This window comes from Cnephaeus nilssonii, assembly GCF_951640355.1.
Source record: "Cnephaeus nilssonii genome assembly, chromosome: 21".
Taxonomy (NCBI): domain Eukaryota; kingdom Metazoa; phylum Chordata; class Mammalia; order Chiroptera; family Vespertilionidae; genus Cnephaeus; species Cnephaeus nilssonii.
This window is the reverse complement of record NC_137092.1, coordinates 6,680,648-6,707,681: the sequence shown is the minus strand read 5'-3', so window position 1 is coordinate 6,707,681 and position 27,034 is coordinate 6,680,648. Positions and strand designations below refer to the sequence as shown.

The following is a 27,034-nucleotide window of genomic DNA, read 5'->3' as shown; positions in this document are numbered from 1 at the left end:
AAGAAAAAAAAAATCCAAAAATATGAAGATAGTGTAAGGAGCCTCTGGGACAACTTCAAGCGTACCAACATCCGAATTATGGGGGTGCCAGAAGAAGAGAGAGAGCAAGATATTGAAAACCTATTTGAAGAAATAATGAAAGAAAACTTCCCCCACCTGGTGAAAGAAATAGACTTACAAGTCCAGGAAGCGCAGAGAACCCCAAACAAAAGGAATCCAAAGAGGACCACACCAAGACACATCATAATTAAAATGCCAAGAGCAAATGACAAAGAGAGAATATTAAAAGCAGCAAGAGAAAAACAGTTAGTTACCTACAAGGGAGAACCCATATGATTGTCAGCAGATTTCTCAACAGAAACTATGCAGGCCAGACGGGAGTGGCAAGAAATATTCAAAGTGATGAATAGCAAGAACCTACAACCAAGATTACTCTACCCAGCAAAGCTATCATTCAGAATTGAAGGGAAGATAAAGAGCTTCACAGATAAGAAAAAGCTAAAGGAGTTAATCACCACCAAACCAGTATTTTTTTTTTTTTCATGGTGGATGACTGACTGAGAAACTAATGTATGCTAGCAGGAATAGACTGGGTCAGAGGTGATTGGATCCAGGGGAAAGTTTACATACCACTATTCGAGGATACATACCATTTTTTTTGGTGGGGGGGGGGGGGCGGGAAGAGGGGCCACTAGACTTAGCTGCAACACACACCTTCACATACTCAGGGAAGTTACATGATTTGGAATGTCCTCCATGCTGTCACAGCAACCATCAGATTGTACAATGTGTTTTTTAGGCCACAATACAAACAGGATACACAACTGGCTGCTTCCCAATGTGTTTGAGTAAACGTTAGGCTAACTGGAGGGAAACATAGGGGGAATGGGCAACTTGAGAGGCACTTTGGAGCAGGAACATGTAGTGGAGGCAGAACAATGGCCCTGGGAAGGTAGACTACTACAGCAGCTGAAACCAGGGGCTCCTGTGAACAGGCGAACAAGCAGGCAGGAAGGCAGGCAGGCATGCAGGACCGTACAATATTTTCTAGGGAATGTCAGTGGAAACCAGAAACAAAAGGAGCCTGCAATCCAACATTGACAGCACCTCCAGCACATTCAGTGTCAGTTCACTCTCTGTGAAACAACACTGAGACTTGGCAGGTAACACACTGACTAAGACCTTTGGTGCAGATGGGTCAGGAGAGTGTGACATTTCCAGAACGTGGAGCAAAAAAATGGACACAGTACAAGGAGGACAAGCATACGGTCTGCAGACTATACACAAAGAACAGCCAGCCATATCTCATCCAGGAAGATGAAACAGGAGAATGGGAGAGAAATGCTATAAGCAGACAAGTCCAGGGATGCAGGATGGCAGCCTCACACAATGCATTTCTGTCTTCTCTTCTTGAAAAACACCAGCCAGCATCTTTACAGGCCACCCAAAGGAGTGTGAGATCCTGGGAACATTAATGACACATGAAAGGACACTATTCACTACAAAACAAGACTGTACTCAGATACTGAGGGAGGCAGTTCAGTCACCAACAGACACAAGCACCAGGGCTTGATGGGGATTGGCACAGATTCACAGCTTCCACAAAGACAGGCTTTTCAAGGAAGCATCACCATGACATGTGGCTATGGCATGACACAAACACATTCCAAACTTAGTTCAATGCTGGGAAGGTCACTACGGAGAGAAAACTGGAAGGAACAGGTCCCTCCAGGCCAATAGCACCATCAGTGGTGAGGACGTAGACACCAGGAAGAGCAGACACCTGATGGTCATGATGAGCAGACCTGAAGGTAGCAATAACCGCGTGGAAGCCAGTAGTGCGGTGGCTACTGGATAGAAACTCCCAAACCTCAGCAACCACAGATGCAGGGCCTGTGGCTACCTCATCCTGACACTCCCACTGCTCCTCCACGCAAATCTGTCCATATGGAGAACATTTCATCAAAACAAATCTGCAAAATGAACTTCCACAGAAGCCTAAAAAAATCAACAGGCTTTCCTTTAAAGCATATATAATGCCCTTCGGACTAGAACAGTCCATGCTTTTCCATGGACAAGCTTGAGCTTCATTCTTTTTTTAAAAAAATATATTTCTTTATTGATTTCAGAGAGGAGGGGAGAAGGAGAGAGAGATGGAAACATCAATGATGAGAGAGAATCATCAATCAGCTGCCTCCTGCACGCCCCCTACTGGGGACTGAGCCCGCAATCTAGGCATGTGCCCTTGGCTGGAATCGAACCTGGGACCCTTCAGTCCGCAGGCTGACGCTCTATCCACTGAGCCAAGCCGGCTAGGGCGAGCGTCATTCTTTTACAGATTAACATAGTCACTGTGCAGGTCGTGAAAAAAAGCAGCCATGTCGGAGACTCACTTGTCATCGAGGATGTGCATTTTTAGGAGGAAGTGGCAGTTCTGTTGACAAGATGAAGGCATACGCAGAGGCACACACTAGGTCACACCCAAGGAAGGGAAGACTGACATTGCTGGGCAAACAGTGACTTCACGTGGAAGGCCTTGGCCTGCACAAGAACCATCACAGGGCTGTCCATCCCTGCCCACAACCACCTCCATCCAGCCAATGCTACAGATGAATCCACAACGGCTCCCTTGCTTGTCTCCTCCTACAGGTGCCTGAACTCATGGCTCAGGGGCACACAGGACACCTGGAGAGGTGTCCTAGCACACACACGCCTCGGGGCATCATCCAGGCTTCTTATGGACCAACAACCCAAGCGAGTGATGGAGACTGCACAGACACCTCCAGGGAAACAAACAAGGGCCGGGATGCCAGCCAGCTCAATCCAAACCAGTATTATATGAAATGCTGAAAGGTATTCTTTAAGAAGAGGAAGAAGAAGAAAAAGGTAAAGATAAAAATTATGAACAACAAATACATATCTATCAACAAGTGAATCTAAAAATCAAGTGAATAAAAAAAATCTGATGAACAGAATAAACTGGTGAATATAATAGAATCAGGTGCATAGAAAGGGAGTGGACTGACAATTCTCGGGGAGAAAGGGGTGTGGCGGGTGTGGGAAGAGACTGGACAAAAATCATACACCTATGGATGAGGACAGTGGGGGCGGGCGGTAAGGGCAGAGGGGAGCTATGAGGGGAAAAAAAGAGGAACAATTGTAATAATCTGAACAATAAAGATTTATTAAATTAAAAATAAAATAAAATTAAAGGAGAAATAAAGACCTTCCCAGATAAGAAAAAACTAATGGAATTTATTTAAGGGCATGGGGTGGGGTGGGAACCGGGTGGAGGGAAGCTATGGGGGGAAAAAAGAGGAACAACTGTAATAATCTGAACAATAAAGATTTATTTAAAAAAAGAGAAAATACTAGGATCAAAAACCAAGATCTAAGGAACTTTCTTATTTAATGGCTGAGGAGGGAGGGATAATCCTCAAAAGAGACTGATTAGGAATAGACAAAAAGATAAGAGGAGCCCAGGAAGTGTGCTCAGTGGTTGAATGTTAACCCATGAACCAGGAGGTCATGGTTCAATTCCTGGTCAGGGCACATGCCCAGTAGGGGGCGTGAAGGAGGCAGCTGATCAATGACTCTCTTTCACCATTGATGTTTCCATTTTTCTCTTCCTCTTTCTCTCCCTTCCTCTCTATGAAATCAACAAATATATATTTTTTTAAAAAGTAGGAGGAAAACCAAGAAAGTATATTGCCAACAGCATCAAGAGTAAAAGAATAATTAAAAGTGCTACTGAGGGAAGATTTGAATGGGAGAGAAACATTAATTGCAACCGCTGGAATGAGTGATTTAATGAGTCCAGTGGATGCTGTGATGCACTTCCCTGACCTCCCTTCAGGAATGAAGGTCTTATTCCACCATTTGCTGGAGTGCTGCCACAGACTTGCCTCAGTTATCAGCCTCCTTGAGTAGTTGCCTTGGTTAAAGAGATGCTCAGTGCCTAAGTTCCTACAAGCTTCCTTGGAAAAACCTGAATCCCCACTGGGAAAAACTTTGAAAGTTTACTTCAGGCCCTGGCTAAGTGGCTTAGTTGGTTGGAGCATCATCCCATACACCAGTGGTCAGCAAAATGCGGCTCACGAGCCACATGCGGCTCTTTGGCCCCTTGAGTGTGGCTCTTCCACAAAATACCACGTGCGGGCATGCACGTACAGTGCTATTGAAACTTCGTGGCCCATGCACAGAAGTCGGTTTTCGGCTCTCAAAAGAAATTTCAATCGTTGTACTGTTGATATTTGGCTCTGTTGACTAATGAGTTTGCCGACCACTGCCATACACCAAAAGCTGGCAGGTTTGATCCTGGTCAGAGCACATACCTAAGTTGTGGGTTTGATCCCTGGGTCAGGATGCATTCTAGGAAGGCAGCCATTGTTTCTGTCTTTCCCTTCCTTTCTCTCAAAAAAATAAATTAAAAACAAGAAAGTTTACTCCAGTTTTAGAAATGTAGGTTAGGCTACGGCATTGTTAAGACTGGACATCACAACCTAACTTATCCCTCTTCCCATTCTTGCCTCCTCTCCTTCTCTTCCACAGATTCTGATTCCTAATAAACTTCCTACATACTAAAGTCCATTGCAAGAGTTTGCTTCCCAGAGAACCCAATTTCTGACAATGAGTTTTATTTATAGGAAGTGATGAGGGACATGAGAAGCCAAGCTGCAAAAGGTAGAAAATAAATGGTAAGCCCGACTGGTGTGCTCAGGGGTTGAGCATCCACCCATGAATCAGAGGTGGCTGTTTCTATTCCCAAGTTTCTGGCTCAATCACCAGTAGGGGGCGTGCAGGAGGTAGCTGATTGATGAGGTTTTGCTCTCATCGATGTTTCTATCTCTCTGTCCCCCTTCCTTCCTCTCTCTCTAAAAATCAATAAAAACATTCTTTTTAAAAAGAAATAAATGGTAAGAAGAATGAAACAAGCAAAAATGGGTAACTTTTAATTTTGCTTTCATAGATAAGAGTATGATCAAAACCAAGACAGTATTAGGGCTCACCACCCACTCCCTCTTTAGTATAGGAGGTATTTGACTGAAAGATAAATGCCAGTTACACACATAGGAGTCTATATCATTGAAATTAACCCTTAACAAGGAGAGAAGACTAGTTAGAAAGTATTACTTTTTGGTGTGTTTTTGTTGTTGCTGTTAATCCTCACCCAAGGATATTTTTCATATATATATATATATGAAAAATATCCTTGGGTGGGATCAAACCCACCAGCTTTTGGTGTATGGCAGTGGTCGGCAAACTCATTAGTCAACAGAGCCAAATATATATATATATATATATATATATATATATATATATATATATATATATATATATTATTGATTTTTAGAGCGGAAGAGAGAGACAGAAACATCGATGAGAGAGAATCATTGATCAGCTTCTTCCTGCACCCACCATTCTGGGAATGGAGCACACAACGCAGGCACATGCCCTTGACTGGAATTGAACCTGGGACCCTTCAGTCCGAAGGCTGACGCTCTATCCACCAAGCCAAACTGGCTAGGGCAGGATATTTTTCCATTGATTTTTAGAGTGGAAGGCAGGGAGAGAGAAACATCAACATGAGAGAGGCACATCGACAGGTTGCCTTCCGCACACCCCCACCAGGGCTGGGGATCAGGCCTGCAACCAACCTATCTGCCCTTGATTGGAATCAGGACCCTTCAGTCTGCCAGCAGCGGATGCTCTATCCACTGAGACAAACCAATTAGGGCATATTTTCTGTTAACATGTTAAGTGCCATGTCAGTCACCCGTGGTAAACAGAAAGGAAGACAAAACAGGCTTGGCGCTTAACGTGTTAATGTTATCAGGACACAAAGTTCTTTAATCAGTATTAGATCGCTAAGGAGTTATAGTAATGAGTAGCCAACATGTTTAAAAGATCGACATAAACTTTAAAATTGGCTACCTTATGTCAGTCTCCTAAATTTAAATAGTGAGTCAGTTTATATAGGTACAGTCTGTACCTAGTAAAACTGGATCTTTAAACCACTCTCCCACAACCTCCTTCTAGCCCCAGCTGAACTACACTGTCTACCCCTTAAACCAAAGACTGAACCTTTCTTGGATGTGTGATTGAATGGCAGGAATCAAGAAACTTCTGAAAAGCTTTTCTATGGAGATCCAAATAAAGATGCAAAAAACCCACAAGAAAAAAAGAAAACAAAAAAACCCAACTATATGGGAAATGAAACTTTCAGAGAATGAGTTAACTGTATGACAAATAATTTTGACCAAGGCATGAGCGTGCAGAAAGAGGTTAAGTGTAGACGCAAAGCTTCAAGACAGAGGAAATAACCCATAAATCCTCCGAAAATAGCAATAATACAGCGCTGGCTGCGGTCTTGCGGCTACAATTTCCTCACGCCACCAGCGCAAGACGATTCCAAGAGCCCTCCGAAGTCCGGCAGGCGAGGAAAAGTTACACTAGCGGCGCACACAAAGGCAGAAAATTTACAATTGACCCCGGAAACATTTTATTTGCGTAGGTAACTGGAGAAATTTCTTTGGTGATTCATTCCTTGATCCGGAAGAAGAGATAGCAAACGTCACTTGCGATTGGATCGCGTTATAAAGGCGGAGCTCCGGCCAGCCAATCACGTTGGCGACCGGATATGACGACCCGGGAGACGCTGGCCGAGCTTTCCTACGGCTGGCGGCTTCGGTGGGCGCGGTCTTTCGCGGGGACCCGGCACTATTAGGGGCGGTGCCATTCAGGCCACACCTCCCGCGCCGACTCCGAGAGGCTCCGGAGCGAAGTGGTAAGCTTCGGGGGGCGGGGACTCGGGCTGGTTCTTTCTGAGCTTAGGGCTCGGCCGTCTCTGTCCTCGGCGTCCATTCTTCCTGTTTCCGGTGGCTGCGCCGCCTCCCTCCGAGGTTCGGAGCTACACCCTGTGGAGAACTCGCCGTTGTCCTCCTCTCAGCTTCGAACCCCTTCAGAGTTGCTCCGGGGCAACTGCCGCCCCGCCTTTTCTCGCTCCGATTCTCGCCCCTGGGAGGACCCCAGTCCCACACTGCCCACCTCTCTTGGATGCGCTGGTCCCTCCCACCCCTCTACCAGTAAAATGTCCAATAACCTACAAGGAGTCTTCTTGAAAGCCGCCGAGGAAAAGCCAGGCAGCGCCTCGCCCTGGTAAGTACAGGTTTCCAGTCTCCCTGGACACGCCCGCCCCGCGCCCGTCTCTTAGCAGGATGTCGAGTCGGCCGTCGTTTCCGGTCACCGCGGCTCCGAGGGGCGCGCCCCGCGGGGGGGAGCAGCTCCTCACGCGCCCGGCTTCCTGGAGGTTAGAGCCCTTAGAGCGCGTCCTTCTCGGAAACTTAAATCCTCCTCAGAGCCTAACGCGGGCCGCCTCTGCCCTGGCCGGCGTCTCCGATTTCATAGGCGGACTGAATAGAGCTCCACGGGAGAGGAAAACCAACATGGCCGACGCGCCTGTGTGACCAAACCCTTCTGGAAGGTTCTCGCGCACTCGCAGGAAAAAAAAAAAAAAAAGCAGCGATCTGCGCGGCAAGTGCAACCCAGGTGGCGCTGGACCTTCAGTGAAAATAGCCATAATTTAAGAGGGAGGATATATTTGTGTCATTGATAAGAGTATATAAATGCAGAACCGAAATTTTTTTTCTAGAATAAGGGAATCGAATATTTTAAATTTTTCAAATAACAGCTTTATTTGGAGAGGAAGGAAAAAAAAAGGAAAAACTGGACATGCGCCTGTAAAATCAATCTTTTGGAACAGCGTATTTGAAGCAGGGGTAGTGCGAATGCCATCTCTAACTGGATATCTATGTAAAGAACTATATTTGATATAGGGAGATTCCAGTATTAAAGACATACTTCGTAAATTTAGAAAATTGTTTATCCCTGACTCAGTAGTTTTTGTGTTTTTTTTTGAAAGCTTCTGTTAATCGACAAATGAAACGGAAACAAAACTGTTAGCTCCGGTAGAATATTTGAAGTTGTTCACTCCATGGTTAGTGGACGTATAATGAATGAGTGGTGAGAAAAAGTTAATGGGTCTCTGCAGAAGGAAAATGTGAAGAAGGAAACATGGAAGTTAAGATGTAAAATTCATGGAAGAGGATTTATGAAGAAAATCAAACTGCCTAGGTGTAATTCTAGCTTCATGAGGCTAAGTACCTCAGTTTTCATTATTAAAATATGACCACCTAGAGATAGGTTCAGGATTAAAAGAGTGAATATATGTGAAACAGGAAAAATAGAAAAGCACTGTTAAAATGTTCTAAGAATACAACTTCTGTACAAATTGTGGCTCACGAAGTAGGTTTCCTTTCATTAGAAGTAGATTCAAAACCTAAGTTGTAATAAAGACTTTTAAAAGTCATGCGTAATATTCTAAAATGAGACCGCCACTAAACGGGGTGAGCTGAAACAATATAATTTTGAAGAACTGCCAAAAAGAACTATTGCATTGTGTTTCAATCATCAAAGAGCCAGCTTTTGTGTATGTATGTTGCTTATTGGGTTATTTTTGGTGGAAGTTCGGTAGAGTGGCAGAGGCACTGCTCTGTGTTGGATATGCAGAAGTAGGATTACTTTTTAATGACTGTCTTCTATCTTGTTTCAGTGTCTGTATATTGATGACATCTGACTTACCCTAACTTAACTCAGTTTGTTTCAGGATTGCATTTGTTTTTAATATCAGAAATAAGATAGAGAAAGAACTTTGTATTTTTACTTATTGTGTACTTTAACTTTTTAATCCTGTTTCTAACCCTTTGGCTATCTATTTTTGGCATTTTATAACATTACCGATTGAACCACGTTTTTATTACATTCATGAATCATTTGGAGTTCATTAACTCATTGATTTATGCATTCTTTTCATCATCTTCAAATGCATTTTTCCCCTCAAACCATTTACTTTGGTTATTGGTTGCATATTAGTTTCTATTCTGTTTTGTAAGTAACAATCTGCATTCCAAGTAGAATTTTGTAAGACATTTGGTTAATGTTAGTTCTTTATTGGGAACTTAGTGTTTTTATTTTTCTGATAATATTTTTATGGTACTAAATCACTTATTTTCTTCGTAAACTTTAAATTACTGATTTTTTTCCTATAGTTACTTGAATTTTCTTGAGGTACTGCTTTCCTTTTATAATATTTTTACTAATGCGATACAAAAAGTTTATTGTTTAAAGTATTTCTAACACATTTAATTGTATGCAATGGAAAAATCTGGAAGGTATTTGTGATAATAGGTATTAAGTTTATTTTGACTTAGGCTTTATTAACAAAGAGCAAAGCAGGAGTCAGAAAAGTATAGTGGAAAGAAGGTATTGAGATCTAGGTTTATATCCTAGTTTAATACTATCAGTATAGTTCAAACATCTGGTAGCATTCAGTGAGTGCCTACTCTGATAGACTGCAAAATGGAGAGGCAAACTAAAAAATACGATATGGGCCATGATTGTGAAAAACTTTACAGTCTAGAAGGGAGATGATGTGTTACATTTTTTAAGTGTTGTGCACAGGATATTGTGAAAGCATAGAGAATAGGAATTGTAGGAAAGGTTTCTGGAGCAGTTGAGTTGGGGAATCTAAGTATCAGTTATTAAATTGAAGATGAATACAGGCGCCCAGGCAAGTGTGCTCAGTGGTTATAGCGTTGGCTGCACATTGAAAGGCTGAGTCTGGGGTTCCATTCCTCACCAAGTGAATGTACCTAGGTTGCGGGTTCGATTGGGGTGTGTGTGTGGGAGGCAACCAATCGATGTGTCTCTCTCACATTGATGTTTTTCTCTGTCTCTCTTCCCTTCTCCCTCCCTCCCTTCCACTCTCTCTAAAAAAGAAATCAATGGGGAAAAAAATATCCTCTGGTGAGGATTAACATGAAAAGAATGCAGGCTATGTCTAGGCAGAGAGAATTGGTAAAATAAAGTACCAGTATGTCTTATTACTAACAATTGGCATTTATTGTTTGATTCTGTTTGCCCTGCTGAAGAGATTAGACTATCTCTTGGAGATTGGAGGATTTAAGAAAAGGACTGTCATGGTCACCTGTGCATTTTAGATAAGCAATGTTATCTATGGATTTGGGGGTGAGGGATCAGGCATCTAGAGATTCTATATTAGCTGTCCTTTCAGAGATGCTTGGGCTTGAATTGCCTGATGCAAAGTAAGGGTTGGATTCAAAGAATATAGAAGGGAAAATAGTCAGACCTTGTTAGGGAATTGACTCGAAGAAAAGACCATCAATTATGATGCCAGTTTTCTGGGTAGATATTGGTAAATTGAGATGAACACACTAGGAAAGCCATTGAGAGATATTGAATCTGAAACTCAAGGCTCAGAGCTGAAAATAAAGATGTGAATCATCAGCTTAGAAGGTATTATAATAAAAGCCTATGATAATGCATCCTATAATAATAGGAATTAGGATGTCATGTGATTCTTAATTGGCTTCTAACCGCCCTTAACCCTTTGTTCTTCAATGGGAAGTTAAAAACTAGTGTCCTTAGCAGGTGGCTTGCTTTGGTTAGATAATGCTCCATTGTGAGTTCAGTGTGTATTTTGTTTTATATACAGTGTAGGTATTATTATGTTTTCTTTTGTGATTGTGTGTGTGAGAGAGAGACAGAGACAGACAGACATACCATTACAGACTATCTGAAATCTATTTTTCATTAATTTCTCAATTTATGCAATTGAATTTTTGGACCCTGGTATGTTGGACTTATGCTAAAGTAAACAAAAAAATGGGTGGGGTTGCCCTAGAGAGCATGTATTTCTGAATAAATTATTCAGAAAAACCTCGATATTTTCTCAACTATAAAATAGGAACAGCAATACCCACCTTGCTGGGCTATTTATAATAGATTCTAATTCACACACACACACACACACACACATATGTAATATGGTATATATTATGTATTTATATATATTATATATGTATATTAAAGTTAAATCAGCCCTGATTGGTTTGGCTCAGTGGATAGAGCATCGGCCTGCGGACTGAGAGTCCCAGGTTCGATTCCGGTCAAGGGCATGTACCTTGGTTTCGGGGCACATCCCCAGTAGGGGGTGTGCAGGAGGCAGCTGATCGATGTTTCTCATTGATGTTTCTAACTCTATCCCTCTCCCTTCCTCTCAGTAAAAAAATCAATAAATATATATTTTAAAAAATAAAATAAAGTTAAGTCATAGATAGTAAGATGAAAAAAGGTCTAGCAGTTGAAAAAATATATTTTGCAAAAATGTATATTCTACAAAATGTTCATTAGCCTGCAAAATTTTTATCATTCCATTTCTAATATGTAAATGCTTCACATCAGTATTAGAGTTGTAAAAATGTCAGTTATATAATATTGTAAATATGTTTAGTATACCTTTTATTAAAGATATACCTTTTTATTAAATTTCTCACATTTTGAAGACTATCTGATTCATTTGCTTATTGTTGGGCACCAATTATACATTTTAATGGAAGATGATAACTAGCATATATTGGGTGCTTATAATCCCAGCCAGTTCCTTCATTTACTTCTCATAGCAAGCCCATTTTTCCCATTTTACAGATAAAAAGACAGATTCAAAGAGGTTAAGTAAATTTACCAATCAACTAGTAATTGGATGAGCCAACATTAGAAGCCCATAATCTTTCTAAGATTATTCCTATTTTCTCTTTTAAAGCCTTAAACTGTATTATTTTTCCAATGTAGTATCTCAGTTCAAACCCAGCTGGTTTAAGATAATTAGCCTGTTGATTATTCTTTTTAAGTGGCCAAACCAGAGCATGGGATGCAGAATCAGAGTCTAGTTTTAGTTCTGACTTTAGCAGAATATGATCTTTAAAAAAAAAACAGAATCTTTATAGGGTTTTTCGTTAATCTCTTAAATGGAAAGTCTCTTCTAGATCTGAAAAAAAGATATTGATTGAAGAAGTATGAATTTCACCCTGATTTATCATTTATCTCCTTAGCATTTTGCATTTCAGTGTAATTTTTAGAACTCATTCCATTTGTTACTAGGAAATCATGGATTTTTAAAAATTATAGCTTGTAGAATTAAATTCAGCTAATAATGTCTACAGTGTGCCAGTAGCTGTATTAGATGTAAAGGATATAGATTAAATGGATAATCTACTTTTAAGGAATTTATGGTCTTTGGTGGATTATGTGAATCTCTACTGATATATTGACATAGAAGAAGCTGTATTTTCCTTTCCTTTTTGGAGGGGAATAGAAGGGAGAAAATGATGAGATTTGGAAATAGATTTTCTTCATCTTATTCTCACACAAAGACCATTTCAAATCATTTTATTCTCCTCAGATCTCTGTGCTTTTGCTCTTTTTTCTTAACAGATGGTATCATGCCCTTTTTTATAGAGAGAGAAAAAAAAAGCCTTTAGATCAGAATTACCTCAACCTTCTGACACCAAAGCTATAAACTTACCTGTAAGTGCACCTAACCTTTCTTCAGTTCCAGTGGAAGGAGATATTTCTCCAGTTCTCTTTAAGGTTCAGTCCCTCCACCCTGTCTTCTGGTTCTAATTTTCTATCCCCTTATCAATCCTTCTACTTAATTATCCTGTGTTCTTCTTTTATTACCAGTCTTTTCCTCTTGATGACTCACTTGAGCATTTACACATGCTCTGGTTCATCTAAGCTTTTTTTAAAAAAAAAATCTCTTCTTTGACCCTGTTTTTAGCCTTCAGCTGCTTTTCAGTCTTTCTCTTCCCTTTTATAGTCAAAGTTCATAAGAGAGTTGTCTATACTTGCTATCTTCATCTTTTCTTCCTATTCACGCCTCAGCAACTTCTCTCCCCACTAAAGTGCTCTTTTAAGGCCATCGATGACACATGTCATTCATTCCAGTGTACTTTTTTTAAATATCCTTTTTCTGTGCCTTCTTTCTCTCTCTCTCTCTCTCTCTCTTGCTTTTCTTGCTTTCTTCTTCTTTCTTTTCTATTTTTGTTAATCCTCACCTGATGATATTTCCCCATTGATTTTTAGAGAGAGTAGAAGGGAGGGGGAGAGACACAGAGAAAAACATTGTTGTGAGAGAGACCCATGGATTGATTGCCTCCCACACACGCCCTGGCCAGGGATCAAGTCTGCAACCTAAGTTCTTGACCTTGACTGGAATCGAACCCCAGACCCTTCAGTCTGTAGGTCGACACTCTATCCACTGAGCCAAACCAGCTAGGGCTCCAGTGTACATTTTAAATCTGTATCCTACTTGGCCTCTCCCGATAAGAATTCCCAATGTTCTTGAAACTCTCTCTTCCTTTGGCTTCCATTGCATCAAACTCTCTTGGGTTTTTGTTTGTTTGTTTGTTTGTTTGTTTGTTTTCTCCTAAAGGAAAGTGGGAAGCTTTTGAAATGTTTTGAGCAGGGAAGGGACAGCTTATTTGACTGAAGAAAAGACCAGTTATGAAGCTACTATCATAGTCTAGGCCAGAGGTGATGTTTGCTTGGACTAGAGTGAAGAAAGTTAATTTGAAAAGAAACGAAGATCAAGGGAGATAGAGAAGATAATAGCAACAGGATTTCATAATTAAATATAGATAGTAAGAAAGCAGGAATTAGTTGTTCTGACTTTAACATATAAGGTAAATGGATACTATTTACCAGAAAGGGCAGAGGGAGATACTGGAAAAGGCCATGTTGAATTCTAGGTACATTTGAGATTCTGAATGGAAATGTCATGAGGGAAGATGGATATTAAGTCTGAATTTCAAAAGAGCTAAGATATGAATATTTGATTTGTTGATATATAAATGGTAATTTAATTGAAGCCATACATGTAAAAGAAGTCATCTAGGGAAATCTTACAGAGTAGAAAGAATTCAGTTTACGCTTTGGTGAATTCCAACATTTGAAGGTTGATTCAAGTAGGATGAGTTGGCAAAGAAGACTAAGGAAGGCACTCACTACACAGGAGAGTGTCAGATCAGGAAGCCTTGGGAAGAGAGTGTTTTAAGAAAAGGCGCAGCAGGCATTTTTATACTCATCCAAATACATCATTTATCTCAATTATACTTATCTAGTTACATGTCTATAAACCAGGTATGTTTAAGTTCTTGTAGGGATTGTGGGATGAACTAGGTTGGAGGCAAGCAAACATTTTCTGTGAAGGGCCAGATATTAAATATTTTAGGCTTTGCAGGCCATATGATCTCTGCTGTGACTACTCAGTTCTGTTGCAGCAGGAAAGCAGCGATAAACAGTACATGAAAAAAAATGAGTGCATCTGTGTACTAATAAAACTTTATGGACCCTGAAATTTGAATCTCATAAAATTTTCACATCACAAAAATATTGAGAGTTTTAAAAAAATCATAATTTAAAAACCATCCTTAGCTTGTGGACTATATAAAATCAGGGAGGTCCAAAGGCTACTTTACTGACCCTTTCCCCATAACAGGCTGGTGCCTGAACTATAACAGGCATTAAGTTCTGATCCAGTTTATATGTACTTTTGGGGGTGGGAAAGTGAGGTTGGTTTTCCTCTTCAAGCCCTGAATGCAAGAATTTATACTTTATGTTTGTGCTTCTCTTTAGAGATTAACTTTTCACTTACTAAAAGTAAATATAACCTATTGAAGCAATATCAAGTAGCCAGAAAGCTGTTTTAAATATTTGTAAGCTGCAGTTATGTTATTTTGGGTTAGAGAAAGATAAAACTGAGTTCCAGTGCTTTCTAGGATGCATACAATTTTTGGCTTTCCTTTTTGTTAATACCTGAGGTTTAAAAACACATACTAGTATATGCAGTAATATACAGCTTTACACTTTTGAGAACTCCTTTGCCCTTACATTTTTTTCTTTATTTGATCCTAGTCATATAAGGGCACACTGGTTTTATAGGACATGGATCTGTACTCATGTTGCTAGAATTGAGCACGAGATTAATTAAGACTTGATGATAGCTTGTGATATGTACCATGAAGGAAATCAGCAGGTGTAGAATTTTAGACTATGAAGGAGGGGAAGGGTAATTGAGGTGGTCAGATACTTGGGAAGATCACTTATGCTGAGATTTGAGTTATGTGGGTGGGAGAGGAGTGCCTAGGTAGAGAAACAGTATGTGTGATGACCTTGAGTTCCATGAGGTCTGGTAGTTTTAGGTGTAAATAGATTGAAAGGTAGTTTTAGGTGTAAATAGATTGAGGTGCCTACATTTAAGAAATCTACAAATAATTGATTATACAGCGATTGACATGGGATTTTTAAAAAATGTTACAATCTGTACTAAAAAATAGCTCATAAGTAACCAGATCAAAATTGGTTAGATGAAAAAATGTTACTAAAATAAGTAAATAAAAAATTTGTAAAAAGTTACTTTTAATGTGTTCCATGTTCATTGAAAACCATTCAGCTAAAATGACATTGCAGTTATATATGAAATTGGTAGGCAATCGGAACTAATATGAGTAATTGGCATACTAAGGACTGTTTAGCACCAAACTTCAGATGTGCTGAGACAATAAATCAAAGAAGAAAATGGTTCCCACAAGAGTAGCTCAGCTTAGTCTCTGAAAATGTGGCACACCAAGGATTACCATAAGAGATGCCTTGGCAAAAGAAGAATGGCTAACAGTAGAACTTGGAAGTCATTGTCAGTGGGAAGAACACAACAGATTGGGTTGGGAAGAGTGAGGGAAATAGGATAAGCATAAATGGAAGTGAAATGAGAATTCTAGTCAATAAAAGTAAAGGAGGCCGACAAGAGGAAAGAACTCAAGGAAAAGGAGGCGGGAGGATACTAATAGTTTAAGAGGAGCATATTCTAGTAGTAGACATAACTTTATATCGGGTGAAACAGTAGGAAACACAGTTTGAGAGTAAATGTTCCTATCTTATATGTATTGCCTAATGTGAAATCTAAAGGTTGTGATCATTTCTTTGACTGTTTTTTTCTTCAAAACTTTTACTTTGTAATATTTCAAATGATATACTTTTATTATATTTTATATATAAATATTTTTAAATATTTGAAAATAATTTGGTTTTAAATAAAATGTATGTATCATGTAGTACGTTGTATTTATTACTCGTGTTCTTTTAAGTGTTTCAGGCTGCATGTACCAAGTAGTTCAGACGATTGGCTCGGATGGAAAAAATCTTCTGCAATTACTTCCAATTCCTAATTTCTCTGGAAATCTTATACCACTAGTTCAATCTTCAGTTATGTCTGATGCTTTGAAAGGGAATACAGGAAGCCCAGTTCAAGTTACTTTTCAGACTCAGATTTCCAGCTCTTCCACAAGTTCATCAACAGCTCAATTGCCCATTTTTCAGCCAGCCAGTTCTTCAAACTATTTACTTACAAGAACAGTAGATACAGCAGAAAAAGTTAGAGTTACTACTGTGGGAACTGACACTTTTACCTCATCAGTTTCTAAAGTTCAGAGTCATGGTGTGAAAATTGATGGACTCACCATGCAAACATTGGCTGTTACTTCCTCCTCAACACAAAACGATTCATCTTATATTTTAGTAAATACTCAGAGCCTTCCAATGACTGTGAAACCTCCAGTTTTGCCTTCTGGGCATCATTTACAGATTCCAGCCCATGCTGAAGTGAAATCTGTACCAGCGACATCATTACCTCCTTCAATTCAGCAAAAGATACTTGCAACTGCAACCACAAGCTCCTCAGGAACAGTTGAGGCCTCCCAAATACCTTCTGTTATTTACGTATCTCCTGTAAAAACAGTGAAAAATGTAGCTACCAAGAACTTTCAACACATTTATCCAAAACCTGTTACAGAAATAGCCAAGCCAGTGATACTAAATGCCACACAAATTCCAATGAATGTTGCAAAAGAGACACAATTAAAAGGTGGTCAGCATTCTCAAGCTGCTCCAGTGAAATGGATTTTTCAAGAAAATCGACAGCCTTGTACTCCATCTCTTGTTCCTGTTAAGTCTTCAAATAATGTGGCTTCACAGATTTTAAAAAGTTTTGTAGAAAAGAAAAGTGTGGGAGGTAATACTATAAAGATGCCACCATTGAGTACCAGCAGTCCTAGTGGGGCACAAGCCAAAAGTATGCCTATTAAAGATAATGCGTTGGTTATGTGTAATGGGAAAATCTATCTGTTGGCTAAAAAGGGGACAGATGTTTTGTCATCACAAATTGATCAACAGAATTCTGTTTCTCCTGATATTCCACCAAGAAAAGATATATCACAGATAGTGAGCTCAAGTCCAGTAACAGAACTATCCAGAGAGGTTGTAAACTTTGTTTTGGCTAAAAATAAATCTTCCCAGATGGAGACAAAATCATTTTCAAACACCCAGCTTGCTTCCATGGCCAATCTAAGGGCAGAGAAGAATAAAAAAGTGGAGACACCATCTCTTTCTATCCTACACCCAAATAATCTGAACCCACCCATTAACTACTTAAAACAGAGTAAGACTTTATTCCTAAAGGCAGACTTTCCACATGGATTTAGTACAGGACAAAATGCCCCCCCAAAAGAAAATATCATCCAAAGCATAGAGAAAATAAGTTCCTCTGTTGATGCAACAAGTATTACTTCACAACAGTGTGTTTTCAGAGACCAAGAACCAAAGGTAATTTTCCCATGTCAGGGTGTTCTTTTTATCTGCATAGAAAAGTTTTCTTTTTTAATTCTCAAAGTTATCTATAATACCTTTCTCCCCTCTTCTCCCATCCTCCACTGCATCACACACACCATACACACGTGAATGCTAAGTCAAAGCTTTTATCTGAAGGAAATGTTTGAGGAGGAATATAATTGAGAGAGACCAAGCGGTATCTTTGTCCTGTCATTTGGCATGCCAAATTTTAAAACAAAGTCAAACAAAATCACAGAGCGACAGGGTTTAGAAGAGTTGGAAAAGGATAATGTGAATTAAAAGCTTAGTAAAATTATGTGTTCATATATGCATACATTTGTATACACATGCATACATATGCATGTGTATATATATATATTTTTTTTAATAGCCTACTTTTTTAGTAATGAAGAGATCAATATTATGCATGTAGTAGAAGAGGTGGGGGTTTGTTTTGTGGTATATATGTCAATTTTTTTAAAGGTAGATGGTGGAAGGGGTAAGGGGTAGAACAGGGCCATACAGTACCTTTTAAGTCATTTGTGGAAATAGGATTTATCTTCTATTGAATTTTTTTTTTAGTAGATAAATTTCCCTTTTTTTTTTAAGCCCTACTTTCTGACTCCGAATCCAATTATCCAACATCCACATAGGAATCTTTCTGTTCTACATAAGATGTGTGTTTCTGTGCTCACTAAATATTTGTACCCACCTTTTTCTTACTTGGAGGTCTACTTAATGTCAGTATTTCTTCTCTTTCAGTACAGAATTTATTGAACTCCAGAGATATACGGAAGTAAATTCTGATTTGACTCTAAGATTGGTTAAAGGCATAAGACTTTTTCAGACGACTACAATTTCTAATTAATGTCACTTAGATTATTTTTAACTTGTCATTAGTGTGTGTTCTCATTTCAGTTGTTTGAGAATTTAGTAACTGTAACCTTTCTAGTGCAAGAAAGTGAAATAAATAAGAAATTGCATGGAAACATTTCTTATTTATTTGTCTCAGTTCAGTTCAGTGTGGGTGGTAAGGCAAGGGTAATGCAAACCAACCATTTAGGACTTTAAAGCATGCTTGAAGTAAGATGAGGAAATCCCTTAGTTACCAGTCTGATAAAATAGCTTAAGTAATGGGTAGTATTGTTTGTGTGTTTTCTTTCCCTCATTTCAGATCCAGAATGAGATGGCATCAACATTACAAAAAGATGCTCAAGAAAGAAATGACAAGAAAAATTCTCAAGGAAGCAGCAGTAAGGCATATCTGAAGACGGATGCTGAATTTAAAAAGCTGTTTGGTCTCACTAAAGATTTGAGAATAAGACTTACTCGGATTCCTGACCATTTGGGTGCTGGAGATTTTGATTCCTTTAGGAGTTTGGTGAAGAGTGACAAAGAGACAAAGTTTACAGTGAAGGAGGAAGAGAGAAAACAGGTAAAAGATTTTAAAGTATTCTTTGTAGGTACTCCAAAGAGACATGAGTGTATTAATTTTTTTATGTCTTAATATAAATAATAGTTACCAACTTGGCATATATATATGTATATATATTATACCAAAATGGTGTTAAAAAGAACTATATATGCATAGGTAAAAATGCATCCATGGTTAATTAATGATGATGTTTCAAGTATTTTTATTCACCTGCTGTTTATTTTTCATCATAAAATTATAAGAAAATGGCCATAGCTTTTTAATTATACTACTTTGAAGACCCTATCTAAAATAAATAATCCAAGTGTAGGGAAAATACAAGCATGCAGATGTTTATTGCAATATATTACTCTTACTAGTAACATCTTAAGAAATTTACATGGTCAATGATGATGAAAAGAAGCATCCCCGTAACTTTGCCTACTGTCATTCTACTTATAAGATCAGAGCTCAGTCTATCTTTCCCAATGAAAGTCTTTAGTATGTGCCTAGCATGCAAAGGGGAAAAAAATGTAAGTCAATTCTCAGGTTCTTCACAAATGGCTGTTATATTTTGGTGGTAGATCAGTATAGATTCTAATACCTAATATAAGCAGGAAAATGTGAATTCAGCAATTCATTCTCAATGAAAATCTTTAGGATATTGCTGGTTTTTTGGTACCATAAATATTAATCTCTTGCTGTAGTTGTTCTCAATATATTTTGTTGAGTTGAATTTAATTGCTGTATATTTGTATCTTCAAACTTGTTAAATTTCAGAGCACACACTATATATGGCACTAATAATTTGCTTTTCCATTGGAATTGTACTCAACATTGCAACAGGGTTTTGATAAGAAAAGAAAAGCAAAAACCGTGAAGAAGATGGATCACGCAAAGAAGAGAAAAACCGCGAGTGCTTATAACACAGCTTTAAATGGAGGAATTAGCTGTATTTTACCAACTTCAGATGTATCACACCATAACATTGTCACAAGCTGCAATAAAACCAGAGAAGAAAGAACTGAGGTAGAACACTGTACTCATGAAAACCAGGAGAAAGTCACTTTGAGTTCAAATGCAGATTTTGGACAAAGTCATTCCTTTACCAGAAATTATACTGAAGATATTTTTCCCATGACACCACCAGAGTTAGAAGAAACCATTCGAGATGAAAAAATTAGAAGACTTAAACAGATGCTGAGAGAGAAAGAAGCAGCCCTTGAAGAAATGCGTAAGAAGATGCACCAAAAATAATAAAATGTTGCCATACTTAAAGACTTCAATGAATTAGCTCTGTTTTTACCAGATGTTTTTGCATTAAGTTAACTATAGATACATTCTGAAAGTGTCATTGAATATGAAGTTTGGTTTTTCATCAGTTGATTATAAAATTTTGTTTAAGGAATGCAGAAAAGGTTGATTCACATATAACTTCAATAATGTACATGGGCTATCTAAATCTTTGTTTACCCTTTTTTTTTGAAGGAAAATTTGCCTAATGTTTTTGTTTTGTTATTTTTAACTAGAATTCCCCAAGTTTGAATATTTGTGCAGGATTTTTATTATTGTTTGTATCTTTAGCTAAATTGCTAAGGTATACTATTGAAATTATAAAATCCAAGAGAGGAAATCAATTCCAAAACTTACTTAGTTTTGCCACTGGGCTTGTATATGTACTCACTTAGTTTCTTTACCCATGAAATGATGATACCTTCTGCTTACCACTGTAAATTTATTTAATATCATGAAAAAAATATAGCAGCATTATTTAAAAATTCAAACATTTTTTTTAAGACTGAGGGATACCTGTTTTGTAACTTTTACAAAATAGTTTCATATAATCCAAACTGAGTTTTAGAATTCAGGCTATATAATGTATTGTTTGCTTAACATGATATGTTATTATTTCTAGGCAAATGCTGCTTTTTTGAAATATGTAACTTGGACTGTGTGAAAAGTAAATGTGAACAATGACCACATTTAATACTTTTAAAAAATGTAAAATGTGGTTTTTCTTAAAAGAGTCAAAACAGTTTTCTATCTGGCTATCTTTGTTTTGGAGAGTTTGGAAAGGGGGGAGGGATAAGGGAGAAGGAAAAAAAGGTTATTTAAAAAATGATTAATAAATTCCTAGAAGTAAGATCAAATAAAACCTGTACATTGACAAAATAGAAAACAGAAAATACTGATATATTAGTCAGGAACTATTCAAGATATAATTATAATTCATTTAATATTCTCAGTCAGGGTACATAACTAGGTTGTGAGTTCAATTCTCAGGTTCTTCACAAATGGCTGTTAAATTTTGGTGGTAGATCAGAACAAATACAAAGTGATCATCAACTAGATTCTCCTGCCTTTTGTTTTTTGTAACAGTTTTATTGAGATAATTTATGTATCATAAAATTCACTCTTTTAAAGTGTATGCTTCAGTGGCTTTTACTATATTCACAGTTTGCAACATAGACATCTAATTTTAGAATATTTTCATCACTTCCACCTCCCCCTACCCTAAACCTCATAGGAATTAGCAATCACTCCCCAGAACCTCCTTCCTCCAGCCTTAGCAACAATGAATACATTTTCTTATCTCTATAGATTTGCCTGTTCTGGACATTTCATATACATGGAATGAATCATTCAAAATATTTTATTTAGTGACTGGTTTATTTCTCTCTCTTAGCTAATGTCAAGGTTCATCTATTCTCTAGTATGCTTTAGTACTTAATTTTTAAAATTCTTTATTTAGATTTTAAAAAATCCTCACCTAAGGATATATGTACTGATTTTAGAGAGAGAGAAACATCGATGTGAAAGAGAAACATTGATTGCCTCCTGTACATGCCCCAACTGGGGATTGAACCCACAATCTAGTTATGTCCCCTGACTGAGAATCGAACCTGCAACCTTTTGGTGTACAGGATGTCACTCCAGCCAACCGGGCCACCCAGCTAGAGCAGTACTTAATTTTTTAAATTGCTGAATAATATTTCATTGTATGGCTATATACCACACTTTGTTTACTCACTTATGGATATTTGGATTGTTTACACCAGTGGTTGGCAAACTGCGGTTCACGAGCCACATGCGGCTCTTTGGCCCCTTGAGTGTGGCTCTTCCACAAAATACCACGAGCGGGCGCGCATGTACAGTGTGATTGAAACTTCGTGGCCCATGCGCAGAAGTCGGTTTTCGGCTCTCAAAAGAAATTTCAATCGTTGTACTGTTGATATTTGGCTCTGTTGACTAATGAGTTTGTCGACCACTGGTTTACACTTTTAGCTACTAGGATGTTATGTTGCTATGAAAGTTTGGGTAGAAGTTTTTGTGTGGACATATATTTTCAATTCTTTCGGGTATCTAAGAGTGTAATTGCTAGATCATATCCTAACTTTTTGTTTAACATTTTGAGGAACCGCCAAACTATTCCAGTCACTGGGTTTTGCTTCCGCTACTTTACCAAAATGGATCTTGTCAAGGACACTAGTGACTTCCATGTAGCTAGCTAGATCCAGTGATCAATTGTCAGTCTTCTTAATTCATCATCTTAATTTACCCATCAGTGAGAACATAGTTTCATGAGTCATTACTTCCTTTTGAAAAAAAAAAACTTGTGTTTTTATTATTAAAGAAGCAACATATGTATGTTATAGAAAATACAATAAGCTAAAGTATTAAAAGTTGAAACTTCATATTCCCACTAAACTAAAAATATTAATAGATATTAAAGGCTTTCAGTAAATAGATATTAATTAAAGCCATAGATCTGGATAAACATCCCTTAGGAGGATAGGATAAATACAATAAAACTGGGCTCATCTAATGTCTTGAGTACATTTAAAAATTGGGAAAAACCAAGGAAATGAATTTTGAGGATTAGAAGAAGAGAATATGAAATGAATTATAATTATATCTTGAATAATTCCTAATATATCACTATTCATTAAATAAGTTCAACTAAAATTATCCTAAGGACATTGCATCCACTTTCCATTTCATTTCTTCTTTTTATTTAACCCATTTGTTTTAGCCTACTTTCTCCTTTTGAGTTTTCTGCTTTATTACGGTTTTGCTGCTCATGAAATCCTCAAGCACCCATAATTCTTTCCATTGTACTTTATGATACAAAATGTGGCTTGAATACTTTACAACAAAATTTCCTAAATATGCTGATGGTCTCAAACTCCTATTTCTCATTCTGAATTTCACTTAAATTGGGGTTTTATCTTTACCACTCCACTAAAGCTTTTTCCCCCCTCAAAGTCTCTAACAATTGCTATCGTATGGTCAATTGACACTTTATCAGACTGTCTTTGAAATTTGTTCTTTGCTCTGTTTCTGTGACACCAAATTCTTGTTTTCCTTCTGCCATATTGGTCCTTCTTAATCTCTGGCTGGTTCCTTCCCTTCTCCATGATCTTGGTAATGTTGGAGTTTATTTTACATCTGCACTCATGTGTTGATCTCATCTGGTTCACATGGATCAAAATGCTATCTATATCTGGGAACTCCCAACATTGTATCTCCAACAGCCTTCTTGACATTTCCACTTAAAAGTCTAATGGGTATCTCAAAGTTAACACAGACCAAGTCCAGCTTCCGATTATCATCCACACCCAAAATTGCCTCAACCAAGATAGCCAAGTGATTTTGTTTGAAGTATAAGGAAGGGAAAAGGACCAAAAACCCAACAGAAAAATGAGAAAAATACATGAACAGATAATTCACCATTAAAGGTATAGAAATGGTCTTCCAAGCATGACAATGTTAAAAAATGAATTCAAAATTGGATAAATGCAAGTTAAAAATTGGATAAATGGTATTCAGTCAGATACCATTTCTCGGTCAGCTGGAAAAGATTTAAGAATATGACAACACATTCTGTTTGCAAGGCTGTGAGGACACTGCTATGGGAATACAATTTGGTACATTCTTTTGGAAGGAAATTAGGCAATGTCTAACAAAGCAACGTATTTACCTTTCAACCAATAAGACCAGCAATTGTATTTTTAAGATGTGCCTCCAACAATATGAAAATATATATATAAAAGTTTATTAATTACAATTTTGTTTTTGCGAAGTATTGAAAACAACTTCAATGCCCATTGATAGGAGAGTGGTTAAAAAATTTATGGTATGTCCACACAGAATACTAAGTAGCTGTAAGAATGAGGAAGAGCTTTATGAACATATATGTAATAATTCTCCAAGATATATTGTAAAATGAAAAAAGCAAACTACAAAAGAGTCTACAGCATGCTGCCCTTCATATAAGAAAAAAGATATAAAAAAATAAATCTGTTCATTTATGTGAAAGAAATACAGAAAGGATAAATGAAAAACTAATGAGACTGACTAAGGAAAAGAAAAGGGGGCTGGGAATAGGTTAGTAGGGATTATGTAGAGCAGGGGTCCTCAAACTTTTTAAACAGGGCCAGTTCACTGTCCCTCAGACCGTTGGAGGGCTGGACTATAGTTTAAAAAAAACTATGAACAAATTCCTATGCACACTGCACATATCTTATTTTGAAGTAAAAAAACAAAACGGCAAAAACACCTACATGTGGCCTGCGGGCCATAGTTTGAGGACGCCTGATGTAGAGTAACATTTCTTTAAACTTTTTCTATAGCTCTGACTCATAAAAATCACAGTAATGTCTTGCATACCCTTCCCATACCCCCAAGCAAATTATTAAAACCAACTAGGAAATGGAGGGAACCCAAACTGGAATGCAGATACTAACAAATGTACTTGGAAATGTGGTCTCTAAGGCAGTAATTGAGGTTAAATGAGATCAGAAGGATGGGGCCCTGATGAAATAGGGTTAGTGTCCTTATAAGATGAGACATTAGAGTGCCTCGACTACCAACCACCATCATCATGAATGCACTGAGGAACTAGCATGTTCTCACTGAAGAAAGGCCATATGAGGAGAGAACACAGCAAGGAGCTCCCATATGGCTGGCATCTGATTTCTCATCAGAAACTCTACAGGTCAGTGGGAATGGTATGAAGTATTCAAGGTAATGAAAAGCAAGGATCTGAAACTAAGACTATTGAGAAAGGCTATCATTCAAAAATAGTGAAATAAAGATCTTCCCAGACAAAAACAATGCTAAAAGGAGTTTATTACCACCAAATGAGCATTGCAAGAAATGTTAAAAGGACTGTAATACACACACACACACACATGCACTGGAAGAGATGGTACATGACATTCATGCACTGGGGGTTGGGGGTGTCCCTCAGCCTGGCCTGTGCCCTCTTGCAGTCTGGGATCCCCCAAGGGGTCCTTAGTGCTGCCTCAGAGGCGGGAGAGGCTCCTACCACCGCCGCTGTGCTTGCCAGCGGTGAGGCCCGGCCTCTGGCTGAGCGGCGCTCCCCCTGTGGGAGTGCATTGACCACCAGGGGTAGCTTCTGCACTGAGCGTCTGCCCCCTGGTGATCAGTGAGTGTCATAGCTACTGGTCACTCCACCATTGGGTCGATTTGCATATTAGCCTTTTATAAATATAATAAAAGCCTAACATGCTAAATGTCCAGTCCGGTCATCCATTCAACCAATCAAAGCATAATATGCTAATGATATGCTAAGGCCGCTCAACTCGCTATGATATACACTGACCACCAGGGGGCAGACAGTCGACCAGTTGCTACGATGTGCACTGAGCAGCAGGCGCTCCAACCGGTAGGTTAGCTTGCTGCTGTGGTCCAGCCAATCGGGACTGAGCGAGACGGGCCAGACACACCTTGGAGCCCTCCCACAGGCCCTCCCTGGCTGGCCAACCTTCCCTGTCCCTCCCCGGCCCTGATCATGCACTGGTGGGGTCCCTCGGCCTGGCCTACGCCCTCTTGCAATCTGGGCTGAGGGGACTCCCCCCCTACCCCCACCCCGAGTGCATGAATTTTGTGCAACGGGCCTCTAGCATATATATATATATATATATATATATATATATATATATATATATATATATAGAGAGAGAGAGAGAGAGAGAGAGAGAGAGAGAGAGAGAAACATAGGCTTAAAGAATAAAAATGGCAATAAATAAGTACCTATCAATAACTTAAATGTAAATGCTCCAATCAAGAGACATAGGGTAGCTGAATGGATAAGAAAGCATTACCCATATATATACTGTCTACAAGAGACCCACCTCAGGGATGAGAGTGAAAGGATGGCAAATTTTTTTCCATGGAAATGAAAAAAAGCTGGGGTAGCAATACTTGTATCTAAAAAATAGACTTCAAAATGAAGGCCATAACAAGAGATAATAAAGGTCACTACATAATACTAAAGGGAGTGATGCAACAGGATATAACCCTGGTAAACATATATGCCCCCCATATAGGAGCACCTAAATATATAAAAAAAACTTCTAGAGGACTTCAAGGGAGAGATTGACAACAATATAGTTATATGAAGGCGCTTTACCTCCAAATGTCTTATTCTAGTTTCAAGAACAGGAAAAAAAGTAATAAGGAGGCGAAACATTAGGAAAGCAGAACCTCTCTTATGTATTATTGGGTTACTGGGCAAACTGCAGTAAAGGCTGATAAATTTTAGTTAGGAACAATGTTTCTGTTGGTGAAGAAGAAAGGGAGCTGATACGGTATCAGCTGATAATGTCTGTCACAAAAACCATATCTACCATGTTTTGATGAAAGGTTTAGGCTATAAGAACAAAGAAAGAGTAACTATGAACTATTCAGACAAAAAAAAATAATAATGTTACCTAAAAGGGAGTAAGAATCATTCTTGAGTTTCTACTTTTGTTTCAATAACACTAAGGGAAAAAAACAACTTTTACAGAGTTCTGAGAGGTAAAATGTAGAGACTTTTCTAAATATCTAAATTTTGAATAATATATGATATCAAGAAAAAGATATTCTCACCCTGGCCAGCGTGGATCAGTGGTTAGAGCATTAGCCTGAGTACTGAATGGTCTCGGGTTCAATTCCTGGTCAAGGGTTGCAGGTTCAATCCTGGCCCCAGTGGGGGCTTGTGTGGGAGGCAACCAATCTGTTTCCCTCTCT

General features: G+C 38.4%; 1 protein-coding gene across 4 annotated transcripts; it reads left to right on the top strand.

Moving 5' to 3' along the window:
* The first annotated feature begins 6,557 nt into the window (after positions 1-6,557).
* Positions 6,558-25,918, top strand: LRIF1 (ligand dependent nuclear receptor interacting factor 1). 4 transcript variants are annotated; one of them, XM_079760608.1, is made up of 4 exons: positions 6,558-6,787; positions 16,062-17,574; positions 18,755-19,015; positions 19,841-25,918. In XM_079760608.1, exons 2-4 carry the CDS (start codon positions 16,075-16,077, stop codon positions 20,249-20,251), a joined length of 2,172 nt encoding a protein of 723 aa, XP_079616734.1. In that variant the 5' UTR covers positions 6,558-6,787; positions 16,062-16,074; the 3' UTR covers positions 20,252-25,918. The 4 variants fall into 4 exon arrangements, with proteins under 4 accessions (XP_079616734.1, XP_079616736.1, XP_079616733.1 ...); XM_079760607.1 differs by lacking the exon at positions 6,558-6,787 and adding an exon at positions 6,796-7,158; XM_079760610.1 differs by lacking the exon at positions 16,062-17,574 and having other exon boundaries at positions 6,575-6,787.
* The last annotated feature ends 1,116 nt before the right edge of the window (positions 25,919-27,034 follow it).

Excerpts from the sequence above, each read along its gene's own strand:
- LRIF1 (XM_079760607.1), top strand. The coding sequence starts at position 7,091 with ATGTCCAATAACCTACAAGGAGTCTTCTTGAAAGCCGCCGAGGAAAAG. Across the intron at positions 7,159-16,061 it reads CCAGGCAGCGCCTCGCCCTG|TGTTTCAGGCTGCATGTACC; the intron begins GTAAGTACAGGT and ends TGTTCTTTTAAG. Across the intron at positions 19,016-19,840 it reads AGGAGGAAGAGAGAAAACAG|GGTTTTGATAAGAAAAGAAA; the intron begins GTAAAAGATTTT and ends ACATTGCAACAG.